Source organism: Oncorhynchus gorbuscha, linkage group LG18 (assembly GCF_021184085.1).
Source record: "Oncorhynchus gorbuscha isolate QuinsamMale2020 ecotype Even-year linkage group LG18, OgorEven_v1.0, whole genome shotgun sequence".
Lineage (NCBI taxonomy): Eukaryota > Metazoa > Chordata > Actinopteri > Salmoniformes > Salmonidae > Oncorhynchus > Oncorhynchus gorbuscha.
In genome coordinates this window covers 19,991,183-20,012,892 of record NC_060190.1, presented here as the reverse complement: position 1 = coordinate 20,012,892, position 21,710 = coordinate 19,991,183, and the positions used below count along the sequence as shown (strand labels likewise).

Genomic DNA, 21,710 nt, shown 5'->3' with positions numbered 1-21,710 from the left:
ATTCAAATGTCCAGATTCTAAATTGAGCGCAAGCAAATCAGACTTTCGCGCAACTCATTAATTGATGTCAATGGGAGATGTGTGCAAAAAATGTAGTTACATAAGCAGATCAAGTCAAACTACTAGAATAATAAGTGTGTACCTTCAAATGAATAAATGCTAGTAATACTAAGTATGAATTTCAATGAAGGATTTGTTTTTCTCCAAATGTCCCAGACGTTGAATAGAGTGCCACTGATCCTCAGTGATTGGCAGGGCCTGTCTGGAACTCAGAGCTGCCCATTCATCCAGACAGACGACTGCCTGAGACCGAGACGGCAGTCTGTCTCGCTCCAGTGACTGGTTACTGGGGCCCAGGCCGAGCGAAGGCCCATGCTGGGAGCGGGACAGTCTGCAGTGGGAGTGGGAAATAAAGCCTCTGCTTTCCCATGGAGCAGAAGTGGGGGGAGAGAAAAAATAAAACAAAAATAAATAAATAGCACAAGTAGGCTACACTTTTAATGAGGAGAAAAGGATGAATAACTGGCACTTACTGAGCTGATAGTGTTTTCCCCTAATGTTTTTGTAGGTAGGCGGGCACTGTGCCATCACTTAGTTGACCCCCTCACTCCACCCTGGCATGCATACCACCTGACTTTGGCATTTGGCCTCTGTTGGTTTGCAGTGTTTTACAAGGGGGGGGGGGGGCAATAACTGGCTATGACATACTATATTTGCCTTTGAGTACTGAATTAGTTATATTCATATTATGTTTGGTTTCATAAGTCTATCAACAATAAATGTACTCTAGTGTGATAGTGACATACACAAGTGTGGAATCGAGAGACTGGTTGAAAGAATAACTAAACAAGAGTGTATCCTGAACAAAACAGCTCAACTGTGCCCAATGAGGCTGTACCTTGTTCTGTCTCTTTTTAATACACACAGACACAATGTCAACACATCACAGGTCGAGAGCGCATACCAGCGAGGGGTATGGAATGTGGAGTGGCATCTGCCCGGCTTCAAGAGGATGAGGTATTCATTCATACCCCTCAGCCTTGGATGAATGGGACTCCTGGGTTACCCGGCAAAAGTGTCTGAACATACATGCATTTTACTTACCTGTATTAATAAAAAATAATAAAGTTGACGTATATTAAAAGCAAATCCTTGTTTACAATAATGACCTGTCCAATGACTTTGTTCTGGGTGGGCTATCATGCGCCCCCCTCTTTACATCCAAAATGAAAAGCCCACAGCCTTGCTAACGACAACTCCAGTCAATTACATACTGGAAGTACACAACACACTGTGTTCTCACTGCTTCGAGAGTGGTTCTGTCATTGTAAGTACCGAGTGGAGTCTAACAGACTACAGGAAGAAGAGTAGCCCTTGGTGCCCAATAACAATACCCCCAAGACTCATCTCTTTGGCTCTGTACTAGCTCTCCCACGTCCTGTGATCCACTAATATATAGAGCTAGACTGTTATCTAGCTCTCTCCTCTACAGGGGAGGCCACATTCCAAACTTCGGGCAGCCAGAGGGGCAGGACAAGCCATTATCTGTGCCTGTTGCTGCTATGGAGACAGGATCCTCTCAGGGAATACTCTTGATTAAGAGGGTACCAAGACTCAGAAGAACTGAACAGACTAGAGAATAGGGAGCCATTGCTGCAATGTAGGCTATAGCTATTCAGTCTACTCCGACCTCCATTATTCAAAACTACAAGTCACAACAAGTGTAAAAACAGAGCCTGTTGAATGGAGCTGAAGGGTGGGACTAATAACAAGACAACCAATGTAAAACACACAGGGTCTGTAAAATGTATGTAGGCTCAGACATTTTGTGAAATACCACAGTTACAAATAGAAATCAAACTGGATGGATGTCAGAAATAGAGGAAGGGCTAAAAACAAACAAAATATAACTACTGTAAAATAGATTGTCTGTGTAAAATGTGTATAAACTGAAGGTAGAAGCCGAAGTGTTGTTTAATAGTTTACTACAATTGGGGGAAAGGTGGCAGGGTTTGCAGGGAATAATAAAAAAAGGTATATATAAAAAGTATATGTATGCACACAGTCAGAAGTTTACATACACCTCAGCCAAATACATTTAAACTCAGTTTCACAATTCCTGACATTTAATCCTAGTAAAAATTCCCAAGCTCAGGCCTTTTCAGTTCTGCCTACAAATTCTATGGGATTGAGGTCAGGGCTTTGTGATGGCCACTCTAAAACCTTGACTTGGTTGTCCTTAAGCCATTTTGCCACAACTTCGGAAGTATATGTGGGGTCATTGTCCATTGGAAGACCCATTTGTGACCAAACTTTAACTTCCTGACTGATGTCTTGAGATGTTGCTTCAATATATCCACAAAACTTTCCAGCATCATGATGTCATCTATTTTGTGAAGTGCACCAGTCCCTCCTGCAGCAAAGCACCCCCACGCTTCACGGTTGGGATGGTGTTCTTTGACTTGCAAGCCTCCCCCTTTTCCTCCTGACATAATGATGGTCATTAAGGCCAAACAGTTCTATTTTTGTTTCATCAAACCAGAGGACATTTCTCCAAAAAGTACAATCTTTGTCCCCATGTGCAGTTGCAAACCGTGGACGGCTTTTTAATGGCAGTTTTGGAGCAGTGGCTTCTTCCTTGCTGAGCGGCCTTTCAGGTTATGTCGATATAGGACTTGTTTATTAACTATGAATATAGATACTTTGTACCCATTTCTTCCAGCATCTTCACAAAGTCCTGTGCCGTTGTTCTGGGATTGATTTGCACTTTTCGCACCAAAGTTCGTTCATCTCTAGGAGACAGAACACGTCTCCTTCCTGAGCGGTATGACGGCTGCATGGGCCCATGGAGTTTATACTTGCGTGCTATTGTTGAAAATTGCTCCCAAGGATGAACCAGGCTTGTGGAGGTCTGCAGTTTCTTTTGTGAGGTCTTGGCTGATTTCTTTTGATTTTCCCATGATGTCAAGCAAAGAGGCACTGAGTTTGAAGGTAGGCCTTGAAATACATCCACAGGTACACCTCAAATGATGTCAATTAGCCTATCAGAAGCTTGTAAAGCCATGACATTTTCTGGAATTTTCCAAGCTGTTTAAAGGCACAGTCAACTTAGCGTATGTAAACTTCTGACCCACTGGAATTGTGATACCGTGAATAATAAGTGAAATAATCTGTCTAAACAATTGCTGGAGAAATTACCTGTCATGCACAAAGTAGATGTCCTAACCGACTTTCCACAAATTTCTTGTTTACAAACTATAGTTTTGGCGTGGTTGGAAAACGAGTTTTAATGATTCCAACCTAAGTGTGTAAACTTCCGACTTCAACTGTGTGCGCGTGCGCACGTATATATATATATATATATATCCCAAAAAATATGGATTGGGGATTGTAAATGACGCTGACAATTGCATTGATGGAAGCAACAATCTATCCTCAATATTAAAGCTGATTCACCCTTCAAAGAATGCACCGTCAGTCTGTTTGTCGCCATTGCTGCCTCTTCTGATTGGACTCTGGGGAAATTTACTCACCAAAGAAATTAAAATCAGACATGTGGTGACTCGCCATGTTGCATGGAATCAACTGTGCAGAGTGTAGCTAAGCTAGGTCATGAGAAAGATGATGCCTAGAACATTTGTTTCATGTAAAAAAAATAGTTTGACCAGAGATGACACATTTACCAGAACATCATGTTGGACAATTGGTGTCCAGTTGGCTTTATTTTCAATAGATTTTCAAAATTATGAGATTCTCGGAGATATCAGGAATGGCAATCGTCTTGCACATTTAAAGTGTCTACAAAATCAGTGTCTAGGTGAGGACCCTAGCCTCCACAGAAATGCCTGGCACTGGAACATTGCTAAACCTCTTCCTTGATCCCAGGGCAGGAATTTAGAGTTTGAAGTGACAAAGGTGGCATTCATGGATACTGAAGCAGTGGAACTATACTAACCGAGTGTAAGCAAACCTGATTGGCTGAAACAAATGGAACCTGCTGCTGCATAAAATGCTGCACATTACATCACATCTGAGATCTGATCAAACACAACCTACCTCCCAAGATTGAGTTAAATAAACATTCATGTGAACCTGAATATGCAAATCGTGCACCAAATAGGGAAGCAAATAAGTTGGTGTCAATCGATAAGTCCGTTCGGTATAAATTATGCACCAGGAGCTTTAGGGCACTGGTCTTTCTCTTCCAGCTCGTATAGTGGTATCATATTAGTCTCAAAGCTCAACTTGGCTCTGTTAGTGTCAAAAAGCTCCTGTGGTTTCTCCCGCTCTCTCACAAAGGAGGGCTTTGATGCACAGCGGTCAATGACACTCCGGAGTAAAGATACTGGGTCTGTGACCAGTTCCATTTTGAGATACCTACAGGGCTTGGTTGCGGATGCAGGGACCTCCCACCAAGCACTACTGACAGTAGACAGGAAAGATTGGCACAGAAACATTTTAGGTTTAATTCACAAGACACAGAATGCACGTGGAATGTGAAAACTGCTGGAAGAGACCACAATAGCAAACTGCAGAATAAAAATGAGAATGTTACCTTACATAGGAAGCCCACAATGTAACTTCAAACAGACCATTTTCGATGCTGTATATCAGGGGTAAGGATGACTCCATGGATGTAAGCAGACCCATACTTAACAATGGTGGAGAGTTGATTTGGACCATCTGTCCACTAAAAAGGAGCCAAGCATTAAATTGAGCCATGGTTAAAACAAAACCACCCTGTGAAATATGACCAGAGTGGTTTAACCCACCAGACACTGAGTAGAGGGGGGGGTCCATAAATGACAACAGCCTTGTACAGAAATTTGAGCTTGCCACAATTATTATTAAGGTATGTTTCACCATACCCGCAGTTCGCAAGGCTGAGGAGCATCGTTATGCAAATATACAACAGTGGAAACTGAATCTCCAATTGTCCAATCTCCACTTGAGATTATGCCATAGGAGCATCCAAAAAACCAAGTAAGTCATCGAGCTACGTGGCTGTTGAGGGCGAGAAGGCAACTTATTAGAGCACTTATTACATTCAGCTGCTGATTTCCCTGGGGTAACCTAATAGTCCAGAACAGCCTAATAGTCTGGCAAGACCGTTGGGCCTGGGGTATCACACTAGGCCTGGACCCATCAGACAAACTGCCATATAAGGGTTATGTGTGTGTGTGTGTGTGTGTGTGTGTGGGGGGGTTCACAAGGCAAAGCGGAGGGCCCAGGCAGAGAAGGAAGGTGTTTGTGCAGCTGCTCCCAAGTCTAGGGACACAGTGTCAGGCTGGACATGGCTAAACAGGTGCTCGCTCTGAAATGCCTACAGATACTAAGATTAACCAGTGGGGGACTGCGGTCCATTGGGACAGTGCAGTAGGAGTAAGTCACCCTCCATTTAATAACACAGTCCAGATTGACAGACAACAGGCAAAAGGGGAGACCTGAAGTGAGCTGGGGGCCACGATGCATAGGTGCAGGATGCCAGTGATTAGGCTGCTGGGAGAACATTAGGCCCTGCAGAATCTTGGTCAGTCAGTGGCACACAATCAATGTCTCACATCAGATAGCTTCACTCCTCTGCGATGCGCATTCTTCAACAGGTCTCTTTTGTAGGAAGTGGAACTCATTTGAAATTTAACATTGAGCATCCGCCATTCAAAAAATGTAAAACAGTTACTAATCACTGTGCTCTTGCATGACTTTCCATGAAATAGGAAGAATAACTAGCTAGCAAATTTACTACAAAATGTTGACAGTGATTTAATAGTTTGCAAAAAAATAAAAAATAATCCGGTGGCTATCTTCTGCAAACAGGCTGTGCAAGGACGTTGGTTGCCAGTGCAGTGACTTGATCAGCTGTATAGCTAGCTTACTGACATGAATGACAAAGTTTGGATAAATGATCCTGAAGTTGTAGACATGCAGCCCCACAATTATGAAGAACTGAGAAATCAGTCTGTAGGATCAGCATGTTTCCCCGCAATCGTATCGTTGGGTCAGCTGAGCACAGCAGCTGCAGCAGCTACTGCAATGACTCGTGGCAGAAGAACAGCTGCTTCATGAAAACCTATAATAATGTAAGCATTAGTTAGCAGTGCAGTAACTTGCTGGAAGACTCAACATTGTGTGCAGCACTAAGTTAGCAGCACCGTTTCAGTCAAAGATGATTTCAGTGACTGGTTCAGCTAACGTTAGAAAGTGAATGTTGGAAAAATGTACTCTAGCTTCCGTGTGTATAGTCAAAACTACAGAAATACTGCTCATTGAAGCACAATAATCCTTAGCTAGATGTAAAATGGGGCAACTAAAACTTCACAAAAAACATTATTGACATTTGTTTAAGCTTAGATTGAGACAGTTTTGATGAAGAAATTGAGTCTCGCAGACAATGTCACGTAGGTAATATTTTCAAACGTTATGGCAGCCCGGACTACTTTTGTTCTATCCCATTACCATTCGCGAGATAAATGTTGATTCCGCCTGAACTGATCTGATGTAAGACAATGACACTGAGTAGGATGTTGCTTGGGTAAAAGAAATCAAGTGAGATTGGGAATTCCCGGCATGAATCTATTTGCTCGGTAACACGGCAGAACAGTTGAATTGTTATGAACACACCCATCTGTCTCCCAACTGTTTTGACAGCTTGCTAACCTGTCCACTGTTCAGGTGTTGAAATCGAGTAGTTTTCCTTATTTCTCAGACTGAAAACAAGTTGCCAATTAATTAAATTAATTGTGTTTGAATACTTATTTCACATTTATATATTTTTTTAAATTCAAGACTACACAGCTAATATAAGTCTTTAGCTAAAATGCTAAACTGAGCATTAATTTTCCAGAATGAATGTTCATTGACGCCTGTTTTAGTAGTGTCTGCTCTGCGCGCAATTTGAGTAGTTGAAACATAAAAATGGTATTGTTAGAAAGGTTAACTTCTTTATTACAGTAAAAAAAAAAAAGTGTCTAAGCTTTGTGTCCATTTGACAGATTCTGTTGGACCAAACCTCAAATGCAAATAGCGAGTTTGAACTGCTCGTCAGAGGAAGAATTGATCTCTCAACTTTGTTGGTGTGGCAAGGGGAGGGGCTTGGTGTGTGTGTGTGTGTGTGTGTGTGTGTGTGTGTGTGTGTGTGTGTGTGTGTGTGTGTGTAAATAATCAGGAAAAGGCGAAGCGAGAGGTTTCACTCTTGCCCAAAATAAGCTCGCCGCCTGCCTTTCCGAGAAGGAGACGAGAACAAGCAAACATAAATGCTCATAAAAACAAAAAATACAAATAACTTGATTCTTGCGATACAGGCATTTGGAATATTGCACAAAAACATTAACTGGAATTAATTTGATATAGCGCCCAGACCTAGGATGGAACAGTTCTTTGAGTTTGCATTTCAGCTGTCTTTTCTGTTCTGTCATCACAGAGACATGGCATGAGATTGTATCGGAGGCCGTTGAAACTTTAAATTATTGGTGAACCGTTCCCTTCATTTAACGCAGGGGCCCAGCTGTGAGATGGATACACATCTGTGGCCAAAACATTTATATGAGAATCCCTTACCCCTCCCCTGCACATACAAGGGAAAAAACAGCTGGAGGGAGGTGGGTGCAGAAATGAGTGTGAGCGTGCTATGGCCATACATGGTCATTTTCGTGGTGGAGATTATGAATGTGAAAGTATTTAATTACATGACTAAGACACAAATACTACAGCAGACTAATGAGTTTGAGTTGTAAGATAAAAACAAATCAAACAACCTAAGCTTCACCCCCCCTTCCCCTCCACTAAGTGGAACATACCAAGAGTGGTTCGCTTTACAACTCCCCACTAAGCATGGCTCCAACCATTTATGAGGGGAGCATTCATTTTCTAAATAAAATTTAAAAAGTCAATGACAAATCACAAATTCACACATTTGAGCCATTGGAGAAATGTATGGATTTACAGGGGCAATTCCACGGGAACGGAATTACGCCATTTCAAAGTTAAACAAACAATACGCAAAAGTCAATACTAACAATTTCTACTGAAACATTTTAAAACTAATTTAGTGTAAGAACTGTACAGATGCTAACTTTTTTTAAACAGAATTACAGTAAAATCTCCCTCAGGTTGTTATGAGACTACGTTTCCGGGAAAAATCTTAAATATCTGCTCTGAATAAAAAAAATTAAGATGTCCGCAGAAAGAATGGGGTGTCAGCTATGACATAGCACCTTGACTTTGAAAAAAAAATCAATTTTGGTTATTTAACTACAGTAAGTGAAGTGGATGTACACCTGGTAATGGAATTTGACTGATCTGTACTACACAGAAAAGCATAATTATGGATATGAATGTCAGTATTCTGGCGGGTAGGAGCATTGGTTCTGTAACAGAAAGGATACTGGATCGAATCCCAGAGCTGACTAGGCAAAAATCTGTCGTTCTGCCTCTGAGCAAAGGCAGTTAACCCACTGTTCCCCGGGCACCAATGACGTGGTTGTCGATTGAGATAGCCCCCTGCAACTCTCTGATTCAGAGGAGTTGGGTTAACTGGCTCCAGGTCATCTACCAGGTCATCTACAAGTCCATGCTAGGTAAAGCCCCGCCTTATCTCAGTTCACTGGTCACGATGGCAACACCCATCCGTAGCACGCGCTCCAACAGGTGTATCTCACTGATCATCCCTAAAGCCAACACATAATTTGGCCGCCTTTCGTTCCAGTACTCAGCTGCCTGTGACTGGAACGAATTGCAAAAATCGCTGAAGTTGGAGACTTTTATCTCCCTCACCAACTTCAAACATCAGCTATCCGAGCAGCTAACCGATCGCTGCAGCTGTACATAGTCTATAGGAAAATAGCCCACCCATTTTCACCTACCCCATTACCATACTGTTTTTTATACTGTTTTTATTTATTTATTTTTCTGCTCTTTTGCACACCAATATCTCTACCTGTACATGACCATCTGATCATTTATCACTCCAGTGTTAATCTGCAAAACTGTATTATTCGCCTACCTCCTCATGCCTTTTGCACACATTGTATATAGACTGCCCATTTTTTTCTACTGTGTTATTGACTTGTTAATTGTTTATTCCATGTGTAACTCTGTGTTGTCTGTTCACACTGCTATGCTTTATCTTGGCCAGGTCGCAGTTGCAAATGAGAACTTGTTCTCAACTAGCCTACCTGGTTAAATAAAGGTGAAATAATTTTTTTTTTTTTTTTTTTTTAAGTGCAGAAGCCACATTTCGGGTTGAAGGCACTCAGTTGTAAAACTGACTAGGTATCCCCCTTTCCCTTACTCCTCATGTTTCACAAGTTTGGACATCACAGCGCACGCAGCACAGTGGACTGCAGTAGACTACATTAGAGTATAGTTCAGTACAATATACTGTTCTCTACTGTACTATAATACATTTCTGTACTGTACTATATTTAGCCGACTAAACTCAACAATTTATGATGGAGTTGAGCAGCAACTAGTCTGTGGGCGGACTGTAGCATAAACCCACGAATTGTCCAGTGTAAAAGCGGGCTATTCATTGGGTCCTGAAATGTGTAGTTATACTCCACTGTGCTCTACTAACTGTACTGTGCTATGAAAACTTGTGAAACATACATCTATGATATGTACAGTCCGGTCCGTCTGTAGATGTTAAACATCAAGGCCAGGGTGGACTGATCAAATTTTTTTAAACTACTTTTCAACATCCGTGGATGTTCGATGTCGGTCAGTGCGTTAGGATGCTGGTTACAGGGGACACATTGGTAGTGTCAGTAAGAGCTGGGAAAGGTAACATTAACTGGACAGTGTATGTGAGAGAGAGGTTTCACCACTAGACAACAGAAAGAAAACGTATGAGCTGAACAGAATGACAGTGGAAGGGAGGACAGTAGCAGGTGACCCAACTATGATTTGTGACTATTATGATTTCCCATTGTAGCCAATTCAGTTGCAGTAATTCCATTACTGATTTTATTGGTAATTCAGTTACCAATTTGGTAATGCAATTACGAGTTTTATTCACTTAATAATTCAAATAAAACTGACATCAGTAAAATCACTATAACTAAATTATAATAATAATAATAATAAATGCCATTTAGCAGACGCTTTTATCCAAAGCGACTTACAGTCATGTGTGCATACATTCTATGTATGGGTGGTCCCGGGAATCGAACCCACTAACCTGGCGTTACAAGCTTCATGCTCTACCATTTTGGTATGTATACCATTACTTCTGTGAACTTTCATTATCCACCCTCATGAGGGAGAGACATTAAAATATCTTAAAGATATGTCAGTTTTTGGTTACGGAATGAAGAGGCACAAGGCAATATTTCTTAAAACTTTAGAACGTAAACAATTTGTGTGTTGATATTAGTTGGCAGGGGTTTTGATGCATTTCTGATAACATCTACGAGGGAAAAAAAGTCTTACATTTTGTAAGACACATTTTCTATCTGATCCAGAAATCAAAGACTTTACTTATGCCTAATTTGACGTGCTCCTGGAGAAGAAAAGAAAACCTTTCCTGTGTACCTCCATCGTTAGAGTCTCGGGCCAAGTTTACGGCCCTGGAAGAGTCAGGGGTCCAGCCACTTTTCACATGTGAGCCTTAGGGCTTTCATTTTACTGTTTGCTGAACTGGCTTGAAGGTGATAAAGTAGCCTACTCTCTGTTTTCGGAGGGGGAAATAACAATTGAAGCACCAAAACCAGGTTACAACCCATCTCAACTATGCCTGCCCCCCCCCCCCCCCCGGTATGGCATCTGCCGCAGGCAGCTCAGACATGGAAGTCTTTACAGAGTATGTGTTTTCGCTGTGAGATTTAGAATGCAATACAATTAGCTGTCCCGTGGGGTGGGGGGTAATTGCATTGCATTCTAAATCTAGTCACAAATCACAGTTGGGTCACCTGCTACTGGTCCTCCCTTCCACTGTTATGTTCAGCTCATAACAGTTCTTTCTCTTTCTGCCAGTTGGCAGTGTTGACCTCATGCTGGGAGAAGTGCAAGCAACTGATGCGTACCACAGAAAGTGTGGGGCCCCCGACAAACAAACAATACCCAAAACAGCACACAAGGAGGGACAAAATACAATAAACGTTAAAGGAGGTCAGCAGCAGAGGATGTTGAAAGTCAGAAAAAAAAATAGGAGACGAGGCTTGGGACTTTCACAGTCATGCAACCCGGCAGTTTTTCAGACCTCAAATGTTGATAGTCTTGGCATATTAACCAAGTAATTATTTCTTCTCACAAACTAAATTGGCGGGAAATATGTGTTGCACTGAAGTTCAATCTATCCTCCACAGTAAATTCCACACGCTTCTCTTTATATTACATAAAATCTAAAAAGCCTTTGGTGCTTGGGGAATGTTGTGGGATTTCTAAATTCGGCTCTGGAAAGAGATGGAGCTTAATGAAAAGCATATGGACTTAAATTTAATTACACAAATTCTGATCGTATAACAAGAACCACTTGTTCTCTCTGCAGAGCACTCAGGAGTGTCACCAGGCAACTTCACATTGGTTCCAGGCAGGCCAACAGACTAAAATTGTCCCTGAAACAAGTCTCTCCAGACAGCCCTTGAGAGGAAAGGGTTCATATGCAACAATGGGCAAAAATCTGGCAAAACATCTAGCAATAAATATTGTTTTACCACAGAGAGACTCAAAAAAAAGGTACAATCACTCATGTCCCTAGTTCTTCAAACGGCTCTGGCTGAGCTTGTTCTTGGGTTGCGAAATGTAAAATCAGCTCTTCTCCCCTGCTCGTGACCTCTCTGCCCTGGAATCGGTCTGTGTGGGTTTCCCTTGATGATTGTGGCCTGCAAGCAGCCATTGGTTTACCTCATGTTCAACGAGAGCAATGCATAGTTGTCATTGGCTCTGTCAGACAGGGTTCTTTTCATCTTGAGGTTGCTCTGTCCATTTCACATGCTATCGTCATTTTAGAGGAGCATGAAGGGATGGCACGAACAAACAGTAGACCACTACTTTGTGTATACTTTATACACTGCGTGAGCAATTACTCTTCTTTCATTACTTCAGTCACACAAAACCCAAGTAGTTCTGAGAGTGTGTTATTCAGGGTTTATGTGCAAGTACTTGATGACATGCTTTTCCCCCCCTCTTTATTCTATCTGCAAAGTGTTATCAAAAAGCAATAATTTGTCAGAAAAATATTCATACATTAGTCTTCAATAAATCAACAATTTGTCACATACCTCATAAACAAAAAGGTGTAGACTAACAGTGAAATCCCCTCTCTAAAAATGGGGGGGGGTTGTAAAAATCTCTGTGGAATTGTGAATAACATCTGCCCAGCTTTCCAGGTGTACTTTACAACATGGAAACAGGCCTCTCCCAGTCAGCAGCACTGAGGTTTGCCAGGGTTACAGGGCTATATGCTCCTTGACTGATATGGTGTCAATGGCTCATATGTGGCTAAAAGACAAGCCCATGTCCTAGCTTTGGCAGAAAGCACATCTAAAAAGGTTGAGAATTTGATCAATCGGTGAAGATATGTTGACGGTTGACCTCACGCCCAACAGACTGTTTAACGGAGAAAAACAAAGTTAAGTAAAGACAATGGAATCATTCAACAAATTGGGTCAAAGTTATTCTGCAAATGATGACTCAAATCCCAAAGATTGTGCATCTTCCACACAATCTTCAGGTTTTAATCCTTGTTTCCCGACTATATAAAGGAAATTGGAGCAGTTTTCAGAAACAGATCCTCCTGAAAATATCCAAAAGGAGCCTACTTCAAGTGCAAAGCTCAATATAGCTTATTATTTTAACCAACAAAGCCTTCAAAGAGTGAAATATTACAAAAAAATAAGTAACAGTTTCACACACAGATGTAGTTTCCTAAATTGGTTCTAACGAATGCCCCATTTAGCAGGAAAAACAATAGTGTTTAACCAAATGCTTTGAATTATTTAAAACCATGAGTCTGGAAATCAAATATTTCTGAGCTGGTTGTTGTTTAACAGTTCATCATTAGACAATTCAAAACAGGCATGTTTTCCACCATTTTGTTCAGGCCATTCCTGGCTGACACTCCATATCAGACAACTTCACATCTTATGAGCAGAATCTCTTCCTCCTTGCCAAGGCCCTGCTATTTCTCTGCCGGCGAGCAATCTCACGACGGGTGGCATGGTTTACACAGGCATTCATTTCAAACATCTGCCAGGCTGTCATTTTAGTAGCTCATTATGGGCTATCAGATCAAACATCAGTTATGTCAGCCGCTGGCATCGTCTTTCTGCACTGGGTTAGGAGCCAAATATGGAGGGCATTGTGGAAAGTAATCACAAGGTTACAACATGCTTTGGCACGACCTTGGCTGGGTTTACCCAGGGTAGAATTACTCAACAAGCAAATGAAGTGGCATCAAACATCCTATGAGTTTGGCATAGAGGAGCATCTGCCATACCAGAACACTGAATTATAGATGTTACCTTTACATTCCCCCCCTGCCCCATGTAATTTTGAAACAGTGTGATATTTTGACAATAAATACAGTGTCGCTGTTGTATTGCTTCAAATACTGTGCAGCAGTTAAGTTACTCATCTAAATTGTGAATCTCCACCGTGACATTTGAATTGTGCATATTTAATGTGTGTGTCCCAAAGACCCATGAGATCTCGGGGGAGTTAGACCAGAGGGAAGAACATGCCATCACGCCTAATCCAGAATGTGTTTCAAGACATTTCAGCTGCTTCTCCATCATCACATATGTCACAGACCGGAGTGGCCCTCTCTTTCATACAAGTAGTTGCCATTGATTTCAACAAGACATACACAGCAAGGACAGATGGCAGTATAGAAAATAAGGACTGGGTTTTGATCGAACCAGCAAATTTGTACAAGCTCTGAAAGTACTACACAAATTGGATGAACGTTGGAAATAAGATACTATAGGATTAATTCAATGTTTCAGCAAATAATGCAGTTCCAATGCTGCAAATGGTGATAATTGAGCTTATTGTAAACCAAGGAAACTATCATTATTTTTGTATTTGTTTGGTAATCATCACTTCCTAATCTCTGCGATATAGACTGCTGCAGCATCGCCTATGTCCTGTGTGATAAAAAGTTTAATTCTGAAGTTTCATACACTTAGGTTGGAGTCATTAAAACTCGTTTTTCAACCACTCCACAAATGTATTGTTAACAAACTATAGTTAGGACATCTACATTGTGCATGGCACAACAAGGCGGCAGGGTAGCCTAGTGGTTAGAGCGTTGGACTAGTAACCGAAAGGTTTCCGTTCTGACAAATCTGTTGTCAAATCTGTCGTTCTGACCCTGAACAGGCAGTTAACCCACTGTTCCTAGGCCGTCATTAAAAATAAGAACTTGTTCTTAACGGACTTGCCTAGTTTAAAAAAAAAAAATGTTTACAGACAGATTATTTCACTTACAATTTCAGTGGTCAGAAGTTTACATACACTAAGTTGACTGTGCCATTAAATATCTTGGAAAATTCCAGAGAATGGCTTTATAAGCTTCTGATAGGCAATTGACTCAAATGAAGTCTGGTTCATCCTTGGGAGCAATTTTTATAAACACCATGGGACCACACAGACGTCATACCGCTCAGGAAGTAGATGCTTTCGGTCTCCTAGAGATGAACGTAGTTGGGTGTGAAAAGTGCAAATCAATCCCAGAACAACAGCAAAGGACCCTTTGAAGATGCTGATGGAAACTGGTACAAAAGTATCTATATCCACAGTGAAACAAGTCCTATATCGACATAACCTGAAAGGCCGCTCAGCAAGGAAGAAGCCACTGCTCCAAAACCACCATAAAAAACCAGACTACTGTTTGCAACTGCACATGGGGACAAAGATCGTACATCTTGGAGAAATGTCCTCTGGTCTGATGAAACAAAAATAGAACCGTTTGGCCATAATGACCATCATTATGTTTGGAGGAAAAAGTAGGACGCTTGCAAGCCAAAGAACACCATCCCAACCGTGAAGCACGGGGGTGGCAGCATCATGTTGTGGAGGTGCTTTGCTGCAGGAGGGACTCGTGCACTTCCCAAAATAGATGGCATCATGAGATAGGAAAAGTACGTGGATATATTGAAGCAACGTCTCAATACATCAGTCAGGAAGTTAATGCTTGGTCGCAAAGGGGTCCTCCAAATGGACAATGACCCCAAGCATACTTCCAAAGTTGTGGCAAAATGGCCTAAGGACAACAACGTCAAGGTATTGGAGCGGCCATCACAAAGCCATGATCTCACTCCCATAGAAACCTTGTGGGCAGAACTGAAAAAGTGTGTGCGAGCAATAAAAGCTGAAATAAATCATTCCCTCTTCTATTATTCTGACATTTCACATTCTTAAAATAAAGTGGTGATCCTAACTGATCTAAAACATGGAATTTTTACTAGGATTAAATGTCAGGAATTGTGAAAAACTGAGTTTAAATGTATTTGGCTAAGGTGTATGTACTTCTGACTTCAACTGTAGCGTCGCCAATGTCCTGTGTGATACAGCCTGCTTTAGCCCCCCCTATGTCCTGTGTGATATAGCCTGCTTCAGCATCACCTATGTCCTGTGTGATATAGCCTGCTTCAGCGTCGCCTATGTCCTGTGTGATATAGCCTGCTTTAACGTCGCCTACTTCCTGTGTGATAAAGCCTGATCTAGCGTCACCTACTTCCTGTGTGATATAGCCTGCTTTAGCGTCGCCTACTTCCTGTGTGATATAGCCTGCTTTAGCGTCGCCTATGTCCTGTGTGATATAGCCTGATCTAGCGGCACCTACTTCCTGTGTGATATAGCCTGATCTAGGATCACCTATGTCCTGTGTGATATAGCCTGCTGCAGTATAGCCTATGTCCTGTGTGATACAGCCTGCTTTAGCGTCGCCTATGTCCTGTGTGATATAGCCTGCTTTAGCGTCGCCTATATCCTGTGTGATATAGCCTGCTTTAGCGTCGCCTATATCCTGTGGGATATAGCCTGCTTTAGCGTCGCCTATATCCTGTGTGATATAGCCTGCTTTAGCGTCGCCTATGTCCTGTGTGATATAGCCTGCTTTAGCGTCGCCTATATCCTGTGTGATATAGCCTGATCTAGCGTCGCCTATGTCCTGTGTGATATAGCCTGCTGCAGTATAGCCCAAGTCCTGTGTGATATAGCTTGCTGTAGCATCGCCTATGTCCTGTGTGGGTGCTGTTGGTTTAAGAGAAAGTTCACTCAACTTACAAATGTACCTCACATTAAGGGTAATATTACCAAGAAAATTATCTATACTACCGTCAGCAGCCTAACACTGGCTGTATAGCAAGGTAAACAAACCAATATTAGATTGCCGGCTCTCCAGGTACATAGATATTTAGAGAGTGGTCTATAAGACAAGTTACATTTGCAATCAACGTGAACTATTCCTCTAACTGAAACCTCCTTGGACGCAGTCCATATTCCAGGACTTCAAGGCAAAGGATGTTTCACATTATACACTGTAGGTTTTAATCAAGACACAAGGCCATCTTGTTAGGGGAAAAGGGCTCACAATATGGTTTTGATGTAAAATTATCTGAAGACATTTTTATTTCCCCTCTGAAGCCCCAGAAGGCAAACTGTTGATATTTCAAACAATACATGGAGCCTTGCATTTAAAACAGTCCAATAAGACTGGGGGCTTTTTCCACTTAATTATAGTATCAAAATCCTACTACAGCGTATCATCCTTCTCAGTTGTCTTAGTTTAGAATAAACAAAAAATTATTGTGAGCCCAATTCAGAGCAAAGGGACTTGTCAAGTGAAATGATACCACCTCGGTCTTTGCAATTACAGTGAATGCTTCTAAAGTATTTTTCCCAGACCATTCCTGATTTCCATAACAATGGAAGGAGATAGTCCCCCTTGAGTTCTAAAGATCAAGCAAGCCCCTCAACTACCTGTGAAGTCTCATCAGGCTGCTTTTATCTCTTGGGTTTCCATGCAAATGTGGTGCCATTTCCTCCAGAGACCCTGAGGCCAACGACAACCCCCCCAACACACTTTCCTCCATGTCTCCAAAAAGATACAAATGCATTCTCTGACTGTTTCTCTACACTCCCACTTACCTACAAGATAAAAAATATATACAGTAGTTATACATTGGGGAAGGACCAAAGCAAAAGCATTGAGCTTGAGCCATGCCACTACTTTGCACTAGAGTACCTTAAACTTTTACAAGTGGCTTTAGCCTGCAGCATAGATAAATTACCCTTCTGCATGCTGTACTACAGTATGTGCCTTATCAACGCATGCATAGGGATCCTACAATTGAGTTATAGAATCTCTATGAACATGTCATTCCTGACAAGCTCTAACAATCAGCATGTGCTGCCCAATTAGAAATGGAGCTCCAAGATGATTGGGAAAAGTTGGAGCATTAATTACACCTGCTCTCCATGACAGACTGACGAGGTGAATCCAGGTGAAAGCTATGATCCCTTATTGATGTCACTTGTTAAATCCACTCCAATCCGTATAGATGAAGGGAAGGAGACAAGTTAAAGGAGGACTTTTAAGCCTTGAGACATTTGTATTTATTTATTTAACCTTTATTTAACCAGGTAGGCTAGTTGAGAACAAGTTCTCATTTGCAACTGCAACCTGGCCAAGATAAAGCATAGCAGTGTGAACAGACAACAGTTACATATGGAGTAAACAACAAACAAGTCAATAACGTAGTAGAAAAAAGGAGAATCTATATACATTGTGTACAAAAGGCATGAGGTAGGCAATAAATACGCCATAGGAGTGAATAATTACAATTTATGTGATAAATGATCAGATGAACATGAGCAGGTAGAGATACTGGTGTGCAAAAGAGCAGAAAAGTAAATAAAATAAAAACAGTATGGGGATGAGGTAGGTCAATTGGGTGAGCTATATACCAATGGACTATGTACAGCTGCAGCGATCGGTTAGCTGCTCAGGTAGCAGATGTTTAAATTTGGTGAGGGAGATACAAGTCTCCAACCACAGCGATTTTTGCAATTCGTTCCAGTCACAGGCAGTAGAGAACTGGAAGGCGGCCAAATGAGGTTTTGGCCGCCGTGCTACGGGTGGGTGTTGCCATCGTGACAAGTGAACTGAGATAAGGCGGAGGTTTACCTAGCATAGACTTGTAGATGACCTGGAGCCAGTGGGTCTGGCGACGAACATGTAGCGAGGGCCAGCCGACTAGGGCATACAGGTCGCAGTGGTGAGTGGTATAAGGTGCTTTAGTAACAAAACGGATGGCACTGTGATAAACTGCATCCAGTTTGCTGAGTAGAGTATTGGAAGCTATTTTTGAGCTATCGGTAGGATAGTCAGTTTTACTAGGGTAAGTTTTGCGGCGTGAGTGAAGGAGGCTTTGTTGCGAAATAGAAAGCCGACTAGATTTGATTTTGGATTGGAGATGTTTGATATGAGTCTGGAAGGAGAGTTTACAGTCTAGCCAGACACCTAGGTGCTTATAGATGTCCACATATTCTAGGTCGGAACCATCCAGGGTGGTGATGCTAGTCGGGCGTACGGGTGCAGGCAGCGAACGGTTGAAAAGCATGCATTTGGTTTTACTAGCGTTTAAGAGCAGTTGGAGTCCACAGAAGGAGTGTTGTATGGCATTGAAGCTCATTTGGAGGTTAGATAGCACAGTGTCCAAAGGGCCAAGAAGTATACATAGAGGTGGATCAGGGAATCGCCCACAGCAAGAGCAACATCATTGATATATACAGAGAAAAGAGTCGGCCCGAGAATTGAACCCTGTGGTACCCCCATAGAGACTGCCAGAGGACCGGACAACATGCCCTCCGATTTAACACACTGAACTCTGAGAAGTAGTTGGTGAACCAGGCAAGGCAGTCATTAGAAAAACCGAGTCTGCCGATAAGAATATGGTATGGTGATTGACAGTCGAAAGCCTTGGCCAGTTCGATGAAGATGGCAGATTGTGTATTCGTGCCATTCAGAGGGTGAAAGGGCAAGACAAAAGTGCCTTTGAACGGGGCATGGCACCGGTTTGTCTCAAGAACTGCAATGCTGCTGGGGTTTTCCACACTCAACATTTTCCTGTGTGTATCAAGAATGGTCCACCATCCAAAGGTCCTCCAGCCAAATTGATACAACAGTGGGAAGCATTGGAGTCATCATGGGCCAGCATCCCTGTGGAACGCATTCTACACCTTGAGTCCATGCCCCAATGAATTGAGCCTGTTCTGAGGGCAAAGGGGGGTGCAACTCAATATTAGTTAGGTGTTTTTAATGTTTTGCACACTCCGTGTAGGCCAGTCACTTCCCCCACCCTCTTCAGCCCAGGTCTGGCCATATTCTATGTAAGAGCCTGTTGAATCAAGCTGAGCAATAGGGAACCTTCTAAAGCCAGGCCATGCCAACATGAACGTTGCATACAACCAATACAGATCATTATTCTGCCCAAAAACAGTTCAGCCATGGTCCTGTTATGAGCTCAAATGACATACTGTAAAATTCATATTGTTATGGAAATATGATGGAAATTGAAGGATTTACGTGTGGCATTGGAAGACAGTTATTTGTGTGCCCTGCAACGCTGTCAATTTAAAGACCCAGGCTGAAGGGGATATTACATGGGTCATGACAGTATGAAAACGAACCAACTGGACAATAAAAAAAAATACAAATGAGTAACACGTTTTTCACTGACTATGTTTTCAGTAACATTGAGTTTTTAGGGAGGGGGTGACGACGAGTTTACAGCCGTTAACTATAACACTAGCCTTTTGTAGAGTAAAGGTTTTTTTAAACGCCAAGACAACTTTGTTAGTGGGCACTTACAACTTGGGCTATTTGATAACCAAGATGGGTTCCTCAGTAGCGTCCTCTAGTAAACATTTTTCGGAAAGAAAGCTTGCTTGTTACATTGATGTAGTAGTCTATAGTAGAACATTGTACCGGCTGATAAACACACTTTAATTTAACAGATACATTTATAAACACCCGACGGGCTTGTGGCTACTTTGTCTTCTTACCTTTGGTGAAAATAAGAAACAGGATAGTAGTGGTGTGTATTGTCGGCATGACTCCTCGTCTACGCCTATTCGCCGAGTTCAGGTTACTCTCTGTGAAACATTTATTTTCTGTGGATGGTAACTCCATGGTAGAACTCAAGCAAAGTCAGCCACAACTACGTTAAATCATTCGCAAAAGAAAACGAGACCCGAAACTAAGGGCAGTCAACGCGAAAACTACCAGCGTTTCACAAGACCTCTAAAAAAGTACTTCGACAAGAGCAACGATAAACGACTGCTTTGTCTCTAGTGGTCGTCCGATGACGATACGACTGTTGCACGCGCAATTCGTAAACGTGAAGACGTAGGACCTATTCCATTATTTCAAATAATGACAAGAAAATTCAAAGAAGAAATGTGCCTACATGCCATTCCTTCAACACTATTAAATGAAAGTAGCCTTTCCCTTTTTCTCTCTCTCTCTCTCCTTAGCTCCCACTTTGGATGAGAAGCTTCCGGTGTTTGGAGAAGAGAGGGAGGGGATGGGGGGCACGAAAGGTTAAAAAAAAATATTTAAAAAAGAGTAGCCTTAGGTCAAACGTGCCAATTTTGCACTTTTTCTGTGCAAACATAACAGGTACACATTTTTCTGTAGGCCCAAGCACATACAACTTGTTTTTAATATTTTATTATTTGGATTAAAGGCCAAGGCTATCTTTCGGGCTACATCCTAAAGCATTTAAAATACATATAAAATGTAAATATGGATAAGGATAAATGAAGAGACTATTACAAAATTTAATGAGACAAGGTAGTTGTCAGAAAGGGATACTTTTGTAATTTTAGTTGTGTACGATTTTTGGACAGAGGAGGTATACTAATAAGACACACTGTGACATAGCCAAATAACCACAAATATAACAAATGGTATTTGACAGGGAAAAAAATGTTATTCTGAGTGGAAACAATCATGTCCTTCACACCAAGCCACACATTTTTGTTTTAATTTTATTTGCATTTTACATAAAAATACAAATCATACAGTGCAAAGATTATAAAAGCTGTCATTGTATACAGTGTCTTAAGTATTCACACCCCTTTATTTTCCCCACATTTTGTTGTTACAAAGTGGGATTGAAACTGTTTTAATTGTGATTTGTCATCATTGATCTACACAAAATACTATGTAATGTCAAAGTGGAAGAATATTTTTAACATAAAAATATGTAAGCTAAAATGCTAATATATCTTGATTAAGTCTCAGAACTAAGCACACCTGCATTGTATAATATTTGTCCATTATTATTTTTTAAAGTTCTTCAAGCTCAAGTTGGTACAATCTATGATCTTTGCTAGTCAGCTATTTTCAAGTCTTCCCCTAGATTTTTCAGCAGATTTAAGTCAAAACTGTAATTAGGCCACTCACTCACATTATGTTGTCTTGGTTAGCAACTCCAGTGTAGATTTGGGCTTGTGATTAAGGTTATTGTCCTGCTTAAAGGTGAATGTATCTCCCAGTGTATGTTGGAAAGCAGACTGAACAAGGTTTCCTATAGGATTTTGCCTGTGCTTAGCTTTATTCCATACATGTTTTTCCCCAAAATATCCCTACTCCTTGCCGATGACAAACATACCCATAACATGATGCAGCCAAAACCATGCTTGAAAATATGACAAGTGGTACTCAGTGATGTGTTTTTGCCCCAAATATAATGCTTCAT

At 41.5% G+C, this 21,710-nt stretch overlaps 1 protein-coding gene across 1 annotated transcript in view; it reads right to left on the bottom strand.

Moving 5' to 3' along the window:
• LOC124003400 (inactive tyrosine-protein kinase 7-like) overlaps window positions 1–20,499 on the bottom strand; it is a 36,032-nt gene extending 15,533 nt beyond the window's left edge. The window contains exon 1 of the mRNA XM_046311629.1: window positions 20,011–20,499. Coding sequence (XP_046167585.1) covers window positions 20,011–20,137 — 127 coding nt within the window. The 5' untranslated portion in view covers window positions 20,138–20,499. The remainder of the gene's footprint in view (window positions 1–20,010) is intronic.
• Window positions 20,500–21,710: the final 1,211 nt, after the last annotated feature.